We start from the raw sequence: 22,127 nt of genomic DNA, 5'->3' as shown, positions 1-22,127 counted from the left end.
TTCTTGACTATTTAGAATTTTGTGACTAACTTATTTATCATTCTATAAGGATATTACAAGAAAGTTGTTTTATTGCATTATATAAACCATGTATTTGAAAAATTATTAAATATATTTATGTTCTCTATATTTTGTCCATTTCTTTTGCATATTTTGACTGATTGTATGTCTTTAATCCAGGTCACTTTTGAAATGCACAAAGAAAACCTTGCACATGCATTTAGGGAACACCAGAGAACTATTGATGAAGAAATAGGTCGATATTCTTCAAGTTCAGTTCAAGCAGTCTCTGCTGTTAGCAGAGATGTAAATGTTTCAGTAGGACCCCAGGAATCAGATACAAAGAATTCTCCTGTACCCCCTCACGTCACCAGAAATAGTGATGAAAAGTCAAGGATCGAGAAGACACATTCAGTAGATGCTGCATCCAGCATTGAACTGCAGACTGCTGATACAGCTAATGAAGGAAGCAAAACTGGTCAAGAAAATCAGGAGTTACTAGATGAAGTTCCTTTAGAAGAAATATCTACAAATGAAACAGTTAATGCAGGAGATTTAGAAGTATCTTCTGACGTAGAAACTGGGACTGTTTCCCCTAATACTTCGAAAACAACTGGCAAAGATATGCCTGTCTGTGAAGTAACTGCTTCTATAAGTTCTCCTTCAGAAGAGGATGTTTCAGAGGTGCCAGAATTATTGGATAAGTCTACAGTAGAGGAAGATGATGATGATGATTATGTAGAATTGAAGGTAGAAAGTAGTCCAACTGAGGAAGCCAATCTACCCACAGAGCTCCAAGATAATAGTTTGTCTCCAGCTACAGCTGAAGCCAGTGAAAGACTGGACACATTTAGTAATGACCAAAAAGTAACATTTCAAGAGGGAGAACCTGTAAGTAAGAAGCAAACTGATACTGAAACTGGAGACTCTACAGATCCTGGAATCTTGACTATGACAGCGTCAGAGTCTTTAGCTACCTCACCAGACACTACTGCTTCTCAAACAACTGTACAATCAGACATTGGTCAGATGCCAGAGGAAGGGAAAAAAACAGCTAACTTTGCTAGAGAAACCAAATTAATTAGTGATTCCCATGGTAATGTCTTTGAGTCACCTACTGCCTCTGAGCAGAGAATTGCTAAGTTGGATGTTTCCAGTGTTGCCACAGATACTGAGAGACTGGAATTGAAGGCCAGTACAAACGTGGAAGCTTCTCAGCCTCATCAACCTGTGCTTGAGGTGATTATATGGTTATCTTGATCTGTATTTGCATGAGTTAAAATAGAGGAGTGTATATACTTTTATTTTATTTTGGAATTGGCTATATCCTATTTGCAACTACATAAATGTAATGAATGTAAAGATTATATTTCTTTAGCAGAGTTTCACTTTAGTATGAGTTCATTTATTAGCAGCTTTTATTATTACTTCCACCACAGTATCCCCAAAAGTTACTACTTACAAGTTGCAGAATTAGGATAGTTTTAGTTTATAAAGCAAACACTGGAAATATTTGCCTTTTACCTTTTATTTAATAACCCAATCATAGTTACACAACGAAATCTAGTACTACCATCTTTTAGAACTACACATCAGTGTATAATTTTTCGTACAAAGTATGTGGTTTAAAATTGTTCCATGAGGTCTGTTTATAAGAGGGAGGTGCTTTTGTGAGATACAGAGGCCCAGCTTTCTCCTTTACCAGTGTCTCAGAGTGATTGATGAGATGGTGGTTGGTTGCATGTTGTCATTTACTCTTTTATTCAATTCTTTTCTCTCTCCCCTCTTCTTATTTTGTTGGTTTGCTCTTCATTCTATTGTCTTTATTTTTGTTCTTAATTATAGCCAGTTTTTAATCCAAGTACTGCTTTTCTTTCATGCTAATATTCAAAACATAGAACTTCTTGATTGCTTTATAAAATGCTGCATTAGCTGATGGTAATACTAAGATGGTCTCAGGCTAATTGTTGAATTGTGTTGGTTTAGCATATTTGATAACTTTGCTTTAAATGTATCAAAGTATTGCTATTGTTCATTGATAATTTTTCTCTAATTTGGTTCCTTAGTATCTTAAAATGTATTCGTTAGTTGAATTGCATAGAAACTGTTATTTATTAATGCCTTCCTTTGAAGTTGAATTTATTTTAATACTCTTTTAATTTTCCATATTAGACGTCAAGGCAACAGGAGCAGTCAGGGCAAGGAGTAGCACCAGATGCCGTTAATGGACAAAGGAGGGATTCCAGATCTACTATGTTTCGTATTCCTGAATTCAAATGGTCTCAAATGCATCAACGTTTGCTCACTGATCTATTATTTTCAATAGAAACAGATATACAGATGTGGAGAAGGTTTGTCCGTATGTTTATTATAGATGTGTATAAACTTTAACCTTCGTTGTCAAAGAAATTTATATAGTTAACATTTTCAGTTAGTTTTAAATATTTGGTTAAAAAGTAGAATATAAATTATTTCCGTAGTAAGGTTTTATTGAATTAACTTTTATTCTTCATTATTAAAATGAGTTACCCCCTTTCTGGATTACAAAAACCTGAAAACTAGAGATTTTTCTTTTAAAAAATTTGCTGAACATTTTCTGTAGCATAATTTACAGCATATAATTCTGTAAACCAGAAGGTAAATCTACCAAGTAGATTTATTATTACAAGTACTAAAAAAAAAAAAAAACAAAAAACAAGTATAACATCCAATTTTCCAGTATATTTTTGGTATTAAAAATCTGTGTATTTCAGTTATCTTCCATTGTATGATTTATGATTTTAGAAGTACGTAATTAGTTTATTGTTTGTATGCTACTTTTATTTTTTTAAAAGTATTTTATGGTATTGTGTTAGAAAATGTTAGTAGAAAATTCATTTTTAATAGCACACTTAGCACCATTTACCTCTTAATTTTTGCCACATGACTTCCCAGTTTCATTCCCAGTTAGGATAATTTAGTTCAACATTTTATACCAAGTGTAAGATGAATAGTATTTATGTTTCAGCACTGGAAAAGGGCTTGGATAGTAACTGCTGATATGGAATGGTCTACATCTTCTGAGGAAGTATACGCCCCCATATGCCTGCCGCGTCATTATCTTTACTCAGCTTTCAAGATGAAGCAAAAGCACCTTCTTATCCTCCCTCCCCTCAAGTAGGCAAATTGTGATTTTTTTCTTTGGCTTTATTAGTAAACATCATTTATCTTTGGACAGCCATTCAACAAAGACAGTTATGGACTTCGTGAATAGCAGTGATAATATCATCTTTGTACACAACACAATTCATCTCATCTCTCAAGTGATGGACAATATGGTCATGGCTTGTGGGGGTATACTGCCATTGCTTTCAGCTGCTACATCGGCTACAGTAAGGACTTCACTACTATATAAAATTGGTGTGAGAACATGACTTTTATGCATCTTTATTGATTAAAACTTGAATGTGGTGGTTACTATGCATTATAAGTGCTGTAAATCAAAAGCAGCCAGAAATGAAAGGACTAAAAAGAATGTTAATTTCTGAGGGATGAGTCAGCTAGTGAATATGGTTGATGGTGTTTCACCTGTATATTTCCTTGGCCTTTTTGTTTTAGATGAAATCATAAGGAAATCACTCTGTCGTACTAGGTTTCTGAAAGCCTGGATTTTTATAAAATTTAGAACTTTGGGGACTGTTATCTGAAATTATATTTTTCTCAGAATATAGATATAATTGTCAAACTTTATTCCTTACAGCATGAGCTGGAAAATATTGAACCTACTCAAGGCCTTTCAATAGAAGCCTCTGTGACATTTTTGCAGAGGCTAATTAGCCTTGTGGATGTGCTTATATTTGCAAGTTCCCTTGGTTTTACTGAAATTGAAGCTGAAAAAAATATGTCATCTGGAGGAATTTTGCGTCAGTGTCTCCGACTGGGTGAGTTGTTAAAACTCATTAGTTAGGAATTTACTTCAAACATTTTCAGTAATCCAGACTAGTAAATTAAAATTATGTTTCTACTTTTGGTGAGCAAATGTGTGCTAGAAAATTTTAACTTCCAGAGAGTGAAGGACTGTGTATGTTGTCATTTGTCACTCTTGATGGTTTCACAATGAATCGGCAATGATTTTCTTTTTTTATTATTCATGGGGAAATTTGAGATCAGATAAATTAGGAAACTTATCGAAATTCAAAATCTATAATTGGTGAAGTAGGAATTTGAATATAGTAGTTTGTTTAGTGTTCCTACTATTTGTTATAGTATACTTCCTTAAACTTTCTATTAGTAATATAATTAAAATATTTAGACTCTATTGCTTTTGTATAGATCGTTTAAAAAATCTTTCCACTTTCTGAAAAAGGACACGTTTCTAAATTTAAAATTACAAGGCTACACTACCACTGCTTTACTATACTCAAGAAGTATTAGATTCAGAAGCTGAGGAATATTGTATTGCCCTCATTTTCATAGCTGTAGAAGAAAATAAAGAGCAAATTCAATCTATCCTGGCATTATCTTTTATATATGGAAACGAGATTCAGAAAGTAACTTTTCCAAATTTACTTAGTAGAGTATGGTAAGCTTGGTAAATAATCCAAAGTCTCCTCATTCCTGTTCTTTTCTGAGATTAGGGGAAGGAAGGCAGGAAGGCAACAGTAAGAGAGCACTGCTGAGACTGATTGGTGCTAGGCCAATCTTGTAGGGGTTTTAACTTTGTAATGCAAACCCAAACTTGATTTTGTGCAACCTATGACAGAAGTAGCACAAAAACTATTTTCCCAAGCCTGATTCCAAATGACAGTTATATTCCATATTCTTCCTCCCTCCCTCCCTCATACCTTTGCTCCCTCTGTCCTGTTCTTTTTTCCCCAACTTCCGTTGGTCTCTTTTGGCTCCTCTCTGAATTCTCTTTCTCAATTCTATGTCTGTTAGCCATATGAGAGTCTGGTGGCACTTTAAGTGCCCACTTAAGTTTACTGTTTTGTTCCTGATTTGCTTTCCCACTCTTGTTCAGATCAGATCCCTTGAGTGCTACTGATTTAGTTGGGAATTGAGATGATTACATGATGTCAAGCAATTTATAGTTTGTTGTGCATTATCTAATTCATTATTTAAAATTCAAAATTAATTTCTAAATAACTCAAGTAGCTTCCCCAGTTGGTGAGATGTTAAGAGAGGTAATTTTGGACTGTATATTAATCGCAGTATCTTTTTTAGTTCCCCAACTTTGAAACAGTTTTAATGAAAGCCAGGCAAATGTAGACCCTATAAGTAGTCCATATAAATGCTGTGTTCTCTATCGATCTCTATTAATAGGCTGTAAGAATACATTATAAGGAAAACACACATTTTCAGTTTAATTATTTTACTTTACCGAAGTGGTTTAACTTTTAGATTAGGTCATGCAATGTTGTTTGCTTTTAATTTTCTTCCATCTCTCTTTCAATTGTCTTCTTTCCTATCTCTTCCTTAATACAAGATCATTGCAAGTAGCTTAGGTGAGATCTAAGAAACAGTAGCCTGTTTATTAACATTCTTGAAATGATTCCCTCAAGCAGTGGGCCCTAACAAAGTAGCTAACAAAGTCAGAAAACAAACAGTAGGTAAATAAGCCCAGGGAAATTTTAGGAATTTGCTGAAGGTAATCTGTTTCAAATAAAATGTTATGTAAATTGTATTGTGTAGATGATTTTTATCAGTTCCATAATCTTAAATATAACTTTCATTTTTTACTCAATCTTTTCCGTAAAATAAATAACAGTGTGTGCAGTGGCAGTAAGGAATTGTTTAGAGTGTCAGCAACATGCACAACTGAAAACTAGAGGAGATGCAGCCAAAGGCCAGAAAACCATACACAGCCTGATTCCTTCGGGGCAATCTGCAGCAAAGGTAAGGAGACAGAATATTTAATTAAATGAAAAAACATACTTTTATTTTACTATTAAGATCTTAAATTTATTTGTTCATTTCAACATAAAGGTAAACAAATCTGACAGAGGTCCTAAATAGTTATTTTAGTCTGTGGACATAACATTCAAATATTTGTGTTTAAATATACAGTGAAGATTTGCTTATACTTAATCTTGTCCACTTTTCCAAATGTTTACTCTTCTTGTATCTGTGTTACCTTGTCCCTTCAAATATGTCAATTTGTAGTTCATATACTTGATGAGTTAACGTGCAGTTTGTTTTTTCCTTCATGGCTCCCTTCTGCACCTCTATGCCAGCACCCAAAAGAAGAAGAGAAAAAGAAGTAGGAAAAAATCAACTGGGAAAAACAATGGTGTAGCCTTATTTTTCTGCTCTTTGGAATACTGTGTTTATTTTTTAAAATAGCTATGTAACATATATACATATATATATACACATATATGTATGTATGTATGTTTGTTTTTTTTTGTCTTAGAGTCCAGTGGACATTGTAACTGGTGGTATATCTCCAGTAAGAGATTTTGACAGGCTCCTACAAGACATGGATATTAATCGGCTTAGGGCCGTTGTCTTCAGAGACATCGTAAGTTATAATATTTTTTTCACATACTCTCTTGGCTGATTTGTATTTCCTCTTAGTCCCAATGTATTGAAAGCCAAAACTCCTTGTGTTTAAAATAGTCAAGTAGAGATAAGAAGGCCTAGAAACCAAGAATTCGGCAGTGATTTTAGAATAGAATATTGGAAAGTATTATTTATATAAATATATCAGAGTAATGATACTATAAAGAATAACATTATTTCATAGTAAGCACTGTACGTGCTTCACATGTATTCATTAAGTCCAACAGCCTTCTGGAGTTGTGTACTTTCATGATTTTCATTTTATAAATCTGAGGCACACAGCTTGAGTAATTTGTTTGAGCTAATGAAACTAGTAAATGATAGGATTCACACCCAGCAGTCTTAACTCCAGAATTTGTGCTCCAAAAGCAATAAGATGTTCAAATTCTGAATGGCCTATTTTACCAAATATTAGATATTTTTCCTTCAAAGGAATATAAGTATTATGTAACGGTGCTTGATGAAATGTTTTCTGTTGCATTTTTAATTTTTGAAAGATGAAAAATGTTTTATTTTGGCTGATTTCAGTATATAATATGGCCTGGTTTAAGTAGAAATTGGATAATCATATAATAAAGTATTAAAGTAAAAATAAAAATCATTTGTAATTCTCCCTGGATTTGAAGTATTATCATTAGTTAATATTTATTGAACACTTGCTGTTTATTAAATACTAGATGCTCTGTATTACATACAAGTTTTTATAAACTTTATAACTTAAGTTTTTAATTTTCCCTCCTCTTTTCTATTGTTTTAATCTTGAGTTCTTCACTAAGTTTCACGTGCCTACACAATTTGTTAATAGTAGTTATAGTTAGTTATTGAACACGTACACTGTATTAAGCATAGAACTGGATGCTCTGTGTGTATTATCATTTAATTCACACATTAAGCCTATGAGAAAGATAGCAGTATGAGGTTAAATAATCTTCTTAAGATTACACAAGTAGTAAAAGGCAGGAGTGGGTTAAGGCTGTGGGAAAGCTGAGTCTTGAAATTTTGATCTTAACCATTTGGCCATACTGCCTCCCCAGATCTCTCGCTCTTTTTCTGTTTTTGTTTTTTGGTTTTGGTTGCTGTTATAAGAAAAGATCAACTTTCATTTTTTTAAAGAACCCATTGACTGTGGTTCATTTTGGGACCAAATGTTGGTGCTTCCTTCCTTCTCTCCCTGTTCCTTTTTCATGAGCAGGTATTGAGTCTATTGCCCTATAACTTCGTATTTCCTAGAATAATCTTTAAAAATCTAGAATAGGTGATGTAACTCTTTTGCTTTAAAAATTCTCTAATGTTTTCCCATAGCACTTAAATCAAAACTCCTCACCCTAGCTCTATATGATTTGGCTCTTGGGAGCTTTTTAACAAGTTCTTATTTGGACAGAGAATTAGAATATTTTATATTTCTACCATGTCATTTCTGAAAGTAAGAAATAATTTTAATTTTTTGTAATTATAAAAGACATAATGACCTTCTGGGAGTTTTAGAAAAAAGTCTATATTCCCCAGAGTATATCCCAAAGCCTCTTTGAGCATAAGCAAACTTTGATGAAAGAGGAAATGACCCCATATTGGGAATATGAAGAAATTATTGCCCTGAGGTTAAGAGCTAAGGTTATATTAATCACTCTAATCTGAGTTCACATTTGCTTTTTTCACTTACGGTGACTGTAGTTAAATTATGTAACTTCTGTAGTCCTTATCTTGTTAAGGACTACAGAAGTGGTTAAGGAATATATGTGAAGTATGTAGCATAGTGCTTGACTCACAATAAATGTTTAATAAATGATATCTACAATTTATTTCAGGGGTTTAGTTAGTAAACACTGAACATATTAATGAGCTAAATAAGGATTTAGATAGGCATAAATAATTGATAACAGATTAGAAGTTAAGACCAAGTATGTCATTTGTCTACATTTTTAACGTGGCTATCGTTAGTAGCAGTTACTATGCTAGATGACAGGATTGTATGGCGGAGGAACTCAGGCCTGTCTAGAGAATGGGATGGTTGATCGAAAAGGAAAACTGCATATTTTCCCATGTATGAACCTAAAAAGTACTATAGATTGTCACATTACAGAGAAGTCTAAATGTATGAAGTGGATATGTTCATGTAGAGCCTGATATCTCATTTTTTCCATAAAATTGATTGTGTCTAAAACTTTTGGAACTAGTTAATTATTAACTTTTAGTTTAATTTGTACCATTAGTTTCCATTTATCTGCTAGGCGACAATGTTGTTTTGCTTATCCTAAATTTATCTGCTACTTGAGATAGCTTTAGTTTTTAGGATGTGATGGACAAGTTTGAGTTTTTCCTTTAAAATAATTAAGTTCAAACATATTTTGAAAAATTATCAAAATAGTGACGTGTTGAGGGTTCCTTTGCAGATGGGCAGTTTGACAGATGAAGAAACCATTGATGCACATATGTGTAGGTGATCTGTGAAACTTAGGATGAAGCCTGGACCCCTTATGGATCTAGTGTTTGCCTTTCTTTCCGGCAGACACTGTATTCTCAATCCTGGACACTTGGTTGTCCTATTTAATACTCTCAAGAATTCCTGTGATATCCTGTTCTGTATGTGATGATAACCTTACTTTTTTTTCTCTTGAAAGCTTGTTTTTTAGGAAAACTTTGTTGTGATTATTTTATGTATTTTAATTAGAAGGAAAAAGTTATTCATATAATGATAATTGCTATTTGATTAATATTATGAAATATACTAAGATGTATGTCTTCAGATGGAATTACTTAAAAAATGAGTCAATGTCTGTCTTTCCATGTTTCATAAGCATAAAACCTATCATTTACAGGCATTTTTCCAAAAGACTTTGTCTAATTTTTGTTCAGTTGTATTTATTATTTAACAGTGACATGATCAGCTAATTTTATTTTTCCTCAGGAGGATAGCAAACAGGCTCAATTTTTAGCCCTGGCAGTTGTATACTTTATCTCTGTTCTTATGGTCTCGAAGTACAGAGACATTTTGGAACCCCAAAATGAAAGACGTAGCCAGTCATTTAAAGAATCTGGTAGTGAAAGTGTGAATTTATCACTCCCTGGTAAGTTTCCATATTTTATTTCCTGGCATCCAAAGTTCAAGTTAAATGTTATCTACTTATAATTTAAGCTAAAATATTGATTGTGGAATTACATGCATTTATGTATAAAGTGAGAGCATACTCTTGTTTTTATTCATAATTTAAATATTTTAAGTACCACGTAGTTAATTGCAGTTGAAAGATGATTTCTTTTGTTTAAATAAGACTCCTGATTAAAAGGTAAGTGTTGAGGTGGCTCCATAGAGTAGTGGTTAGCATGTCTGCTTTACACACAGAAGGTCCTGGGTTCGTGCCCAAGATGGAGCCACGGACCATACCCCGGGTACACCAGGCCCCGTGTGCACCTGGCCCCCAGTGTGCCAGGCCCTGGGTGCACGCCACAAGCGTTGGGGCCTTCAAAGATCCAGTTCTTAAGGGGAAATGGCAACATCCATAGGTCAGGGGTAGAAGGGTAGGGATGGAATTAAAGACGGGGGAAAAAAGGTAAGTGAGAAGATGTTATCCTTTGCAAATACAGTATCAAAGATTTTTGTCTGAGCATTCGTTGTGAAGAATGAGTAACTCATTCTAAGAGACAAATTTCTTAACAAATAACTGTAATAATTGGAGTTACAGAGGTAGCCTCCAGTTACAGATGTAAAAGTTTGAGAAGCAGCTTTTGCAGTTACAGAAGTAGCTGCCACTCATTGAGGCTATTTATTCAATAAATATTCATTTGGTACTTACTAGGTGCCTGAGTATATTTAGGAACAAAAGAGACAAACGAAAGTTTGCCCTCATGGAGCTTGTATTCTAGTGAGAGGTGATAGAAAATAAATGCATGTAATAAATAACTGTATAGTATTTTAAAAGGTGGTATTAAGAAAATAAAAAAAAAAAATCAAATGGGGAAAAATATCAGGAATATGACCAGAAGAAATGGGGTGTGGATTTTTACTCTAAGGATAATGGGGAGTTATTGTAGGGTTTTGAGTAAAGGAGTTACAATTAAGTTTTTAGAAATTATACTTAATATTCTATGTTGAGAGGGCAAGGACAACCCAATGTTTTAGTTATGTACTACTATGCAACACATTACACTGCAGCTTAATGGCTAAAAACACAACTATTTTAGTCTTGTTATCATGATTCTGTGAATTTTATTTGAACAGGGCATGTGGGCATGATTCAGCCTTGCTCCAGATGATGTTTCTGGGTTTAGAAAGTCTGACAGGGCTTGTCTACTGATATTATATATCTGCCGCAGCTAGGTTGGCTCCAAGAGCTGAGACTGGCTGACTGAAATGATTTAGCTGGAGTTTTATGTGTGGGGCCTTGATGCTTGTTCTCAGCCAAATTTCTTGGTTTTCCTCCTTTAGTTTGTAGAGTTTCTTTCTCTTCATGTGGTTTCTCTATATGTTCTTTCCAGGAAGGTAGCCAGATTGCTTACCGAGGTGTTCAGGGATTACAGAAATATACTAGCTGCCAGACCATCTTAAAGCTTGGACACAAAACTGGCCTTGTTCTGTCGGTTAAAGTAAGTTAGGCCCAGCCCAGATTAAGGACTTCTCAGGGGGGTAAATACCAGGACACATGGGCCAATAAGATTGTTAATGTAACAATACAGTTCAGTACAACCAGACAGGAGGGTATTGGAATAATCCAAGCAAGAGATGATTTAGGGGTAGATCAGGGTGGTAGCTGTGGAGCTAGTTAGCAGTAAATCGTGAGATTCTGGATATATTTTGACAGTAGACGAAATAGTTTTAAAATATTAGGTGCAGATATGTGAAAGACGGAAGGCAGTCAAGAATGACTATAAGATGGAGTTGGATAGACTGAAGGTGAAGCATGTTCAGGGAAAGATAAATTCAGTTTTCAACATGTCGATGTCTTGTAGACATAGAATATGTAGAGCAGGAAGTTATGTATATAACTGCCCGAGGTGTTTTTGTTTTTTGATATAGTGGTATTTAAAACTTTGAGAGTACATGAGACCATTAAGGGAATAAATGTTGGTAAAGATAAGAGGACTAAGGACTGAGTGCGAAGTTCATTCAACTTAAGAAATCAGAGAGAAAAAGAGATGAAGGAAATCAACAAGGCACAACCAGTGAGGCAGTAGGTGAAAAACCAGAAGAGCATGGTGCCCTGGAAGTCAAGTGAAAAAAATATTTTCAAGCCGGAGGGGATAATCAGTTGCTGCTGCTTTGTCAGGTGCTATTAGGACTAAGAACTGACCGTTGAATTTAGCAAGATGGAACATTGTGTTGGAGTGAACGCCTGATTGGAGGGAATGAAAGTCAGAGAAAAAAGGTGATGCTCCTTGTTGGATTAGATTTTAAAGATCATTGAATTATTCTTGCATGTAGGAGGGGTGACAGGTTTTCTAGGAGTAGAAACCATGCTTGAGGTAGAGATCGTGGGGTTATGTCCAAAGAAAACATTGTCCCATGTTCAGTATATTGCAGGCAATTTGTTCTATAGTATAATGTGTGCTGGCATGAGCAGCAGGAGATAAAGTTGGAAATGAATCGTCATCTCATAAATATTGACCACCCACTACTTGCCAGGCATTATAGGTGCTAGAGAGGAAGTGTTAGAGAAGTTCCTTGCCCTAATGAAGTTTACATACTAGTAGACTTGTATTATTGAGGAGCCTTGTACTTTAACGATTTGGGACTTTTTCTTGTGAACCAATAGCTTTCAGCCTGGTGTTGCTATCCATTGATATGTCATGTTTAGTTCGGAGGGTTTTCTCAGGTATTTTGTTGTTTTTATTTATTTATTTATTTATTTATTTATTTATTATACCATCTTTTGATTACAGGTGCATTTATGCTGTATATTTTATAGATTATGTAATTTATTTTTGCCTTTTAGAACGTGCCATATATTTTATAGTTTAAAATAATAAATAACTATTGAACTGGATATAACTTTTTAAAACTGGTTCTAAATTTTTTTATTTGTACTTTTCTTCTATTTCTGGGGAAGATGTAGAAAACACACCAGGAGCATTCAGCCCGTCAACTGTAGCATCTGTGGAAGAATCTGAAAGCACATCACCTGCTCGAAGGAGGGACTCAGGCATTGGGGAAGAAACAGCTACCGGCTTAGGAAGCAATGACGTGCCTCCTTCTCTAGCACCGCCAAGTGTCAGTGCGGGCCCAGATGCAATCAGTGAGGTGCTATGCACTCTTTCCTTAGAAGTCAATAAATCTCAGGAAACCAAAAATGATGGAGGAAATGAGTTAGATAACAAGGCTGCACCATCAGTTCCAGTTTCAAAAAACGTCAATGTGAAGGACATCCTCCGAAGCCTGGTTAACACGCCGGCAGGTGGAGGCACCGTGGATCCTGCCTTTTTACCACCAGCCTGCCTTGGAGCTCTTGGTGATCTCTCTGTTGAACAACCTGTGCAGTTCAGATCTTTTGACAGGTACTCTAAACAAATTTTTGTTTTTTGTATGCTTATATTATAAATTATGAGGATTTGAAGGATAAACTGCTAAATTTTGTAGCTTCAGCATTAAAAAGGGATTTTTTTAAAAAAAACATTTAAATTAGTTTCAAGTATACAGTACATTGGTTAGGCATCTATATATAGTTCATAAAACAATCCCTTCAATTGTTCCCTCTCTCCCCTGACCCTGCACCTTGCCATCATATTAATGCTAACTGCATTCCCTCTGCTGTATAAAAAGGGATGTTTTAATCTAGTTTGTGAAAATTACAAGGAGATTATGTTATATGGTTTGCGTACCATTTCAAGATTTTACCAATAAGATAATTTAAAAATAATTTTAATTTTACATTGGTAAGTTGCATGTTAAATAATTTTTTGTTACAATTTAGGAATCACCTCTACTTACAAATGGCTACCTTTACTCCCTTGGTCTCAGCACTATGCCAGGCTCTGGGAAAAAAGTGGCAGTCTGTCCATTCCAACAGACTCGAATTAAACTGAGTGTTCAGTCTTGACAACTTGAGAAACCTGACAACGTATTCCTGACTTCATTGGTTCTGCTGGCTTGAGAAACCTTTTGCTAATTTGCCTGATTTTTTTTTATTATTAAATTTTCTGAAATTCCACCGTATGTATTAGAATTGTTAAACATATTCTTTTCAAAAGTCAGTACTTTTATCTGGAAACAAGCTCTAACTTATACAGAAGTTGCCACTTAAAAGACTTATATTTTCCCCAAGTCACTTGAATAGAAGTTGACATGATACTCCATATCTTTTGAATATTTTATTCCGTATTTTCTATATAACCATAATATGTTCGTCAAAATAAGAAAATTAACATTGATAAAATACTACTTTCTTAGCTTCAAGTACTTTTCTAGATTCACTAATTGTCTCAGTAATGTTTTTATAGTAGAAGGATCCAGTTCAGAACAGTGTTGTATTTTGTTGTGTGTCTTTATTCTTCAATCCAGAAGAACATTTCCTTTGTCTTTCCTCGAATTTAATGATCTCGTTGCTTTAGAAAATGTTTGTGCTGATATTTTGTAAATATAGTAGTTAAAATATCAACTTTAGTAGTTAGACAAAACCAAGTTTGAGAACTGGCTCTATCTCTTACTAGTGAATTTGGGCAAGTTATCTCATCCTCCTGAGCCTGTATAGTATTACACAATTTATCCTTAAATTGTGTAATACTATACAGCCATTAAAGAGAAAAAAAAGAACAATATGCGTTGATATGAAATGATACTGAAGATATTCTATAGCACTTAGCCTGAAGAAATCACTCAGTAACACTCAGCTATCATATCTAATGAGACATTCAGTCACTGCTACTTTTTGTGCATGTGTACATATAAACATTAAATATTTGAAGTATATATTACAGACAAAAGGATTATATTCCCAGTATATACATATAATGCTAATGAATCAAATGATAAATCATGTAGCAATAAAATGACTTAACTGCTAGAAAAATTGACAAATGACAGGAACAGATTGTTCATGTAAGAAGAAAAATACTGTTACTATGCAAATATGTAAAGATGGTCTACATCACAAATAATGAAGGAAATAGTAAAACGATCATGATAATTTCTTCTGTTTAAATTTGCAGATGTACAAAAGATAATATCTAGAGTTAATGAGGGCATGAAGAAACATTGTAATATTGTTCACAAGGTATATTGGTACATTTATTTGAGGGACAGATGACAGTATTAATTAAACTTTAAAATCTGTGAACTTAATATACCTCTGGATACACAAATGTATACAATATTTTCTGCAAGAGGAACTTTATAATTAGGCTAATATCGTTTGAGCTTGTACTGTGTGCAGTTCTGTTCAAAACACATTTTTAAGATAGGTAGATAGATATATCGATACTATTTTTATCCTTTACAGATAAAAAAACTGAGGCAGGGGGAAATTAAGCTAAATAGCTTAAACTGTTACGCTGATCATTGGCGTAGGTAAAATTTGAACCATGGCCAAAGAAAGTGAAAAACTGAGGCAAAAGAAGATTAAGTAGCTTAAGCTCTTACTAATAAATGGTGGGGCTGAGATTTGAACCTTGGCCAGCTGACTCTAGACCCTGTCTTTTGGCTGTGCAATGCAAGCGTACTTGCTAATCTATGAAGGATTGATGATGTTTTATGGTGTAGTAAATGCTATGCAGCCATTGAAGAGAGGAAAGCAGAACACTAGCAATATAAAATGATATTGAAGATATATTAAATGAAAAAAGCAGTGTACAAAATAGTTTGGAAATTATGATTTTTTAGGAAATAAGAGTAAAGGGGGTCAAATATAGTGATGGAAGGAAATTGAACTTTGGTGAACACACAATCAGTATACGAATGACGTATTATTGAATTGTACACTTGATACCTACATAATTTTATTAACCAATGTCACCCTCAATAAATTTAATAAAATAACATAGACATATATGTTCACATATGCCTCAAAAAGTATATAGCAAACTGTTAATAGCAATAGCTATATTTTGAGAAGTGGGAAAAGGTGTAAATGATCAGGTGTTTAAAATAGTCTCAATTTTTATAATTTTTAAATTTGTATTAATCTTAGATTGAATAGTCAGATAAGGGAGAGTAGATTTAAAAATTTTAAGTATCTTATTAATAATATCAAAGAAAGTTGTTTTCTTATAAATGCCCCAAATTTCATATATTTTGATATTTATTTCTTTTTAAGTAGTGTAGAAATTTAATCTATGCCTCAGTGATGCCTTCAGTGAGTAGTTTATGAAATTATTTAGGAAACTATACTTAGTTAATACATTTAAAGAGGTTTATTGAAAACATAGCATTTTTCAGGATGTTACTTGGATCTTAAATGTCTGGTATGCATTTAACATTGTCTGATGGCAAGCCAACTTCTCTGTTTTCTCCCTCTTTTTCTTAGCAAGAGACACCTTTTGAAAACTATTTTCATGCATCTGTAGACCAGTGGAATATCTTTGGGAATTTCAAAGCATCCCTCTGATCATGTATTTATCTCTGGAATGCTGTGTCAGAAATCACAACTCTCCTCATATCTTAAGAATTATCAACTCCTAAGCAATAGCTGGGAAATTTAGAGTAACAGCTACATAAGTGGGACCTTGCTGAAAGGCTGCCAGGTTGTGCCTTTGTGGATGGCAAGGTGTTTGTGTTCATTCCCATGCCAGAATTCTTGCTCTTATCTAATTTGAAGATCCTCTCTGGTGATTAGTGGATGCCAGGGATTTATCTTGATAAAGTTCAAGGGCTTGTCTGGCTTTTCAACTAGGTCCTTAGGGGCTAAAGTGCTGGCTTAAAATGCTCTTTTCTCCTTTAGTGAACTATTCGCATGTTAAACAGAATAGCATTGATGTGAAAGTTTGTGATATTTGAAACTGATACGATTCTCAAAAGGAACTTTAAACCTTTGTGATCTAGAAGACATTGTTTCTCTTTGTTGTTAATACATAAAATGACACTTTTAAAAAAGCTCCCTAGTTTATGTAAAGACAAAGTCAACAGTGTTTACTCTTTCTTTTTATGTGGAATCTTAGGAAAATTTTTGTCTGTAAAATGGGGATGATATGTGGTACTTAGCTCATGGGTGGTTGAAAATGTATATAATTTATATATGTCCTTAGCATAGTGCCTCACAAATATTAATTGTTCATTCAGTTAGCTCATAGAGAGAAAAGCTATAATATGTAAAATTTTATACTTTAATATTTTATTTTTAATTGATAGTTTGGAAAAAATAGCTTGCATAACTTAAAGACATATCTGTCTTCCAAATTCTTTATGCCAAAGAGCGTTAAGTGCTTTTCATTAAAATTGATGGGCATGTAATAAAAATTCAGTTATTTGTTTTTTAAATATTAACAAGGATCTCAATTTATCTTAAGTAGAAACTTAAGCAGTTACCTGAGAATGATGCCAGAAATATCACTAGCATGTTGACTGGCATATGGGCTCTCAAAATTGTGTCAAATGTGTCTTAAATTTTCTTTGTTTTCTAAAGCATTTTATAAAAATATAAAAGCTTAGTCCTTACATGATTAATCTTGAGTAGTGGCACGTTTAAATTTCTACATTATTGTTAGATTTTAATCCTTTATATGGAAATTTTATAATAATGAAAACATTTGGTAAAGGGAATGAAAATATCCTGAAATCTGCCTGGTGCTTAATATCCTTTTAATTGGATTATTATGATTTTGAATTCTCTTTGTTTTTATGTGGCCCAAAGCTGAAACATTATTTCCTTAGAAATGACTTGAATCAGTCAGTAGATATGGAAATTGATTAACTTTATTTCTCTCTTCTGTACCAAGTACATAGCCAGGTTAAAGAACACAGCCTTTTCCATTTGTGTGCAGATGTATTTTTGTATGCATTATTAGTAGTACATACATAATTTTATATTTTGGAAATCTTTATTACCATCGCTTATGGCTCGTAGCCGATTATAATATAGAATTATGTTTAAATGTGAGTATGATTGTGGTGATGGTTGCACAACTCTGTGAACATAGCAAAAACCATTTAATTCTACATTATAAATTAGTTAATTGTGTGGTATATGAATTATAGCTCAATAAAACTTTAAGAAAAAGTCAATATGAGGGAATAGTTCCAAATAGACCTTGTTTAGACAAACCTGGAATTGTAGGGCTGTTCTGCCATTTACTTTGGCAAATTAGTTGACCTTTTTTTAGCTTTATTTTTAATTTTTAAAATGGAAGTAATATGTATGTTAGGGTTATTTTGAGAATTGAGTAATAATCCTTGGCATGTGTCAGTGCTTAATCATAGCAACTATTAATGACGTATAAGTTTATATCAGGATTGTGTGGGAGCATAAAGAATAGTGTATTATGAACTTTGACTTGGAGAATCTAGGGAAGCTAACCTTTGAGCAAGGTTTTAAAAGATGAGAAGGAAGTTTGCTGGCAAGCAGGACTAAGACAAAGGCATCTTGGCAGAGGAAAAGCATATACAAAGGGTTGGAGTCGTGAAATGATAAATGCTCAGGAACCATAGGAGCATATTGCAGAAGTGTGAGGAATGCTGGGTTAAATGTCAATTCATGTAGGAAGCCACACTTCAGATGTATCAGGAATGTGAATATGTGAAACATCTTGGAAAAAAATATTAACCGAAATAAAGACTACGTATCATTTGTGATTGCAAATGTTATTAATGGCAGCAGTTTAAAGGATTAGAAATGAGGTCAAGTTCTTTCGTTAACTTTAATTATGCCATCTTGAAAAATAGAGATTTATGCATGTTATACTGAAATAAATTTATTTTCTGTCACCAGTTTTCCAATGTTTTGTTATGAAAATGTTCAAACATATATAGAAGTTGAAAGAATTGTTCAGTGAACACCATAGGCCCACCACCAAGATTCTGCATTTAGCCTTTAATAACTATTGGCTTCATCATATATTGGTTTCATCATCTCTCTATCCATCAATCGTATTTTTTTGATGTATTTCAAAGTAAGTTGCAGACATCAGTTCACTTTACTCTTAAACACTTCATCATTCAAATATCTAACTAGAGATCAATATAGTTTTTTTTTTAAGGTAAAGTGTATATACAGTGAAAAGCAGAAACCTTAAGCATACCATTTGATGAGCTTTGAGAAATTTATACTTCTGTGAAATCCATATCCTCAATCAAGATATGATTAGTCTTGAAAGTTCCCTGTGTGTCTTCCCATCCAATGCCTGTCCCCATTCCTCAGAGGCAATTATTGTTCCAATATTTTTTTCTACCATATATTAGTTTTGCCTTTTCTAGAACTTCATATAACGGGAAATGCAAAGTTTGTTATGTTTAAGCCTACCTTCACTTAACATAATGCTTTCGAGATTCATCCATGTTATGTTTATCAGTAATTTCTTTTGCTGAGTATTGTTCCATTGTATAAGCACACCACCATATGATTCATTTTTCTGCTTAAAGGATTCTGGGCTGTTGCCAGTTTTGGGCTATTGTAAATATAGCCTCTGTGAACATTACTGAACACATTTTTTTATGGATATAAGTTATCTTGAGGGAAATTGCAGTTGCATAGGGTAGGTTTATGTCTTAAATTTTAACTAGAAAAAATTCAGTTTTATAAATATTATTTTCTGTTGCACCTATTAATTTGAGTAAAATAAATATTACCCTTTCTTTGTTTTGTGAATGAATATGAAAGTAAATTTTCCATATTTCTGCCCTCCTCCCTTAAAAATAGGTTGCTAGGGAATAGGTAGCTAGAGATTTTCTTAAATAATACATTTCCGCCTAGAGTAGAAAATACACAAACTTTGTATTTTCTGAATATACCACTAGCACACATGTTTACACAGACACACACACAGATGCATGCACAGGGGTCATATCTACTCCCCCTAAAGTCAATAATCTTCATCTGATATAAGCCACCATGATTTAAGCATACCATTTTGGACTGAGGGCTCAGGTGGCTGTTGCTTCTATTTTTTAGTGTATAGTTAACATTGGCAGTCACCCTTATAATGATGTGACACCAGCTACCCCCAAGTACATCGAATAAGCCATGCCTAGCACAAGAGAACTTGATTTAATTGGCAAGAGTGTTTGCCATCACATGATAGGCACTGAGGTAAAACAGAACCTATTTTGCTTTGTACTTTTCTTTCTGATATAACAACAAAAACAAACAAATATTTTTAAAGTACTGGGATTACATAATTTCCACTTTTGAATACATTTATTGGAATCAAGTATCTCAGTAACTTTATTTAGAAACCAAATACTTTAAAGCTGTTAAGGGAATACTTCAAGCTTGCAGTTACAATATTGTCAACAAAACGTGTGATTAAATAAATTGAATGTTGAGGACTTTAGGCTTATGGTTAACACCAGGTAATTAAAAGAAAGCGCTGCCGTGGGAGTGCGTTATATATCAGCTGTCCTCTTTACCTCATTAACTGGGTTTTTGCGTGTTTATGGAGCTAACTTCAATTAAAAATGCCTTTTAAGTTAATGCCTAATAAGGTCTTTTAGTTATTATTTTGGTATAAAGTATTACACTTTAATTGAAATTGGTATATCATAAATTCCTGTGAATAATACACAAGATGAACATACTTGATTATTTGATATTTTTGCTTCTAGCTTTTCTACCTATGCATTGTTTTTTTTCTATATAATATCGAAACACAGTCTTAGGGGATTAAAAAAAAACTTGAATTGTATACATGTTAAAAATTACATCTATACTTTTTAGCCTTATAAAATTTCTAAAGCTTCATGATTTCAAATTAGTCGTGCTTTAAAATCATTGTAGAAACATGTTGAGTTTCCTGCTTCAATTGAGGTTAAGAAAAAGTTAATTACTTTTCCACTTGAATGCCAAATTCCTTTTCTATATGCCTATGGTTATATTTTATTTGTTAAATAATTAAAGATGGTCCTAAATGTAAAGACTATTAAATAGTAAACATAAGTTTAATGTTAAAATGAATTATCATATTTTCATAGAACATTGTCTTGATTCTAAAATTAAAACGTGATAAATATGAACACCATTGAAGAGATTTATTATGGAGAGACGATTCTAAATTGTATATTAAAATAGAGACAAGAAAAAAAATTAGAGAAGAAAGTTAGTTTCCTGTTTTGTATTTTGAAATTCATGAAATTGAGTGATCTTCTGTATTTTAAAATATATTTTCTTATTACAGAAGTGTCGTCATTGCAACAAAAAAATCATCAGTCTTGTCTTCTGCGCTCACTGCGAATATGCCTACTAATGCTGTCAGTGTTGTCTCTTCAGTGGAGTCAGCCCAAGCCCCAGCTGTGGGAGGAGAATCACCTGGTGAGTTAGTTATCAGTGACTTCCACAACAAATTTTAAATCTCATTTTAGGAAACCTTGGGGTTTTTGATGAAGTTAAGAAATATTGTTAGACATGTTATAAATCCTTATGCTTTTTAAAAATTATACTGCTGATTGTTTAATAATTTTCTGAGTAATATCAAACAAATTAAATCAAGGATTTCAATATTTTCTCCACAATGTATGACAAATTAGATGCTGTTGGTTGGATGGATGAATATACGAATGAATAATAGATTAAAATACTTTCTTCCTTTCTCGGTACTTGAGATTTGTGCGGATAGTGGTTTATATGAGAAAATTTTGGTGACATTTGGTCTTTTACTCTGGTTATCAATTGTCAGATGTTTATGTTGTATCCAGTACTTTGTTTTCTCTTCCATATTGTTCTAAATTAAAGACTTGTAAGGAGAGCGCTGCCCTGAAGTAGATCATCAATCTAGCATTAGTCATAGTGGTTTAATAACTCCTAATTTAATTTTTGCTCCTCTCTCTTTCTATATTCCTTCCACATATAAAAGCCTTTTGGTGCATTTATATGGGTGTAAGGTCCTAAATCCTAGAAGTTGCCTGGAAGCTTAGTAATAATACCAGGTAAACTTGAAAACTGTGTGATACTGAAATGACCAAGATAGGACAAGGAAGATATCATTTTGTATAGTGTTTTTCTAAATGTGCTGTTTCATTAAAAAAAAAAAAAAAAGATTAACAGCTTTGTAGTATACCTCCCCACCCCAAAAGGATTCATTCTTGTTACTCTAGAATGAGATTAATGAAAAATAAAAAGAATTTTGAACATTAGAAATAATATCTTTTGTTTTTCTTTTAGAACATCTCAGGCCTCCTATCTGATGTTTTACCTTTTTTTGATAAAATCATACATTTGACAAATAAGTGGTATATTTGAAAAAAATATGTGTATGTTTATGGATATATCTCAGTTTTGCTGCTAACTTGAGTGGAGAGTACAGAATTCCCGTATGCCTTCCCCTCTCTACCTCTTTTCCATTCTTCTGTTGACATCTTGCCAACAGTATGGTACTTTTGATACCTTCATCATTGTCTTAGTGAGAAAATACAAAGGAAAATAAACGTAGAACTCCAGCAGATTTTTCTTCTTATTGTTTCATTATACTCAGGCTTCTTTTTGGGGGTAGTTATGCAAATTTCTATTCTTCTACCTCAT

At 33.3% G+C, this 22,127-nt stretch overlaps 1 protein-coding gene across 9 annotated transcripts in view; it reads left to right on the top strand.

Moving 5' to 3' along the window:
• LRBA (LPS responsive beige-like anchor protein) overlaps positions 1-22,127 on the top strand; it is a 541,206-nt gene that overhangs the window by 106,762 nt on the left and 412,317 nt on the right. For 6 of the 9 annotated variants that reach the window (XM_036234286.1, XM_036234291.1, XM_036234293.1 and 3 more), the window contains 9 exons: positions 181-1,239; positions 2,173-2,351; positions 3,218-3,371; positions 3,740-3,920; positions 5,747-5,874; positions 6,392-6,499; positions 9,446-9,605; positions 12,582-13,026; positions 20,788-20,921. In XM_036234286.1, the coding sequence (XP_036090179.1) occupies positions 181-1,239; positions 2,173-2,351; positions 3,218-3,371; positions 3,740-3,920; positions 5,747-5,874; positions 6,392-6,499; positions 9,446-9,605; positions 12,582-13,026; positions 20,788-20,921 (2,548 nt within the window). Of the gene's footprint in view, positions 1-180; positions 1,240-2,172; positions 2,352-3,007; positions 3,157-3,217; positions 3,372-3,739; positions 3,921-5,746; positions 5,875-6,391; positions 6,500-9,445; positions 9,606-12,581; positions 13,027-20,787; positions 20,922-22,127 lie in introns of those variants that run through there. The other 3 variants (XM_036234292.1, XM_036234290.1, XM_036234294.1) reach the window with 2 other exon arrangements.

The sequence above is a fragment of the Rousettus aegyptiacus genome, unplaced genomic scaffold, assembly GCF_014176215.1.
Source record: "Rousettus aegyptiacus isolate mRouAeg1 unplaced genomic scaffold, mRouAeg1.p scaffold_m13_p_16, whole genome shotgun sequence".
Classification (NCBI taxonomy): domain Eukaryota; kingdom Metazoa; phylum Chordata; class Mammalia; order Chiroptera; family Pteropodidae; genus Rousettus; species Rousettus aegyptiacus.
This window is presented reverse-complemented; position numbering and strand designations above follow the sequence as displayed.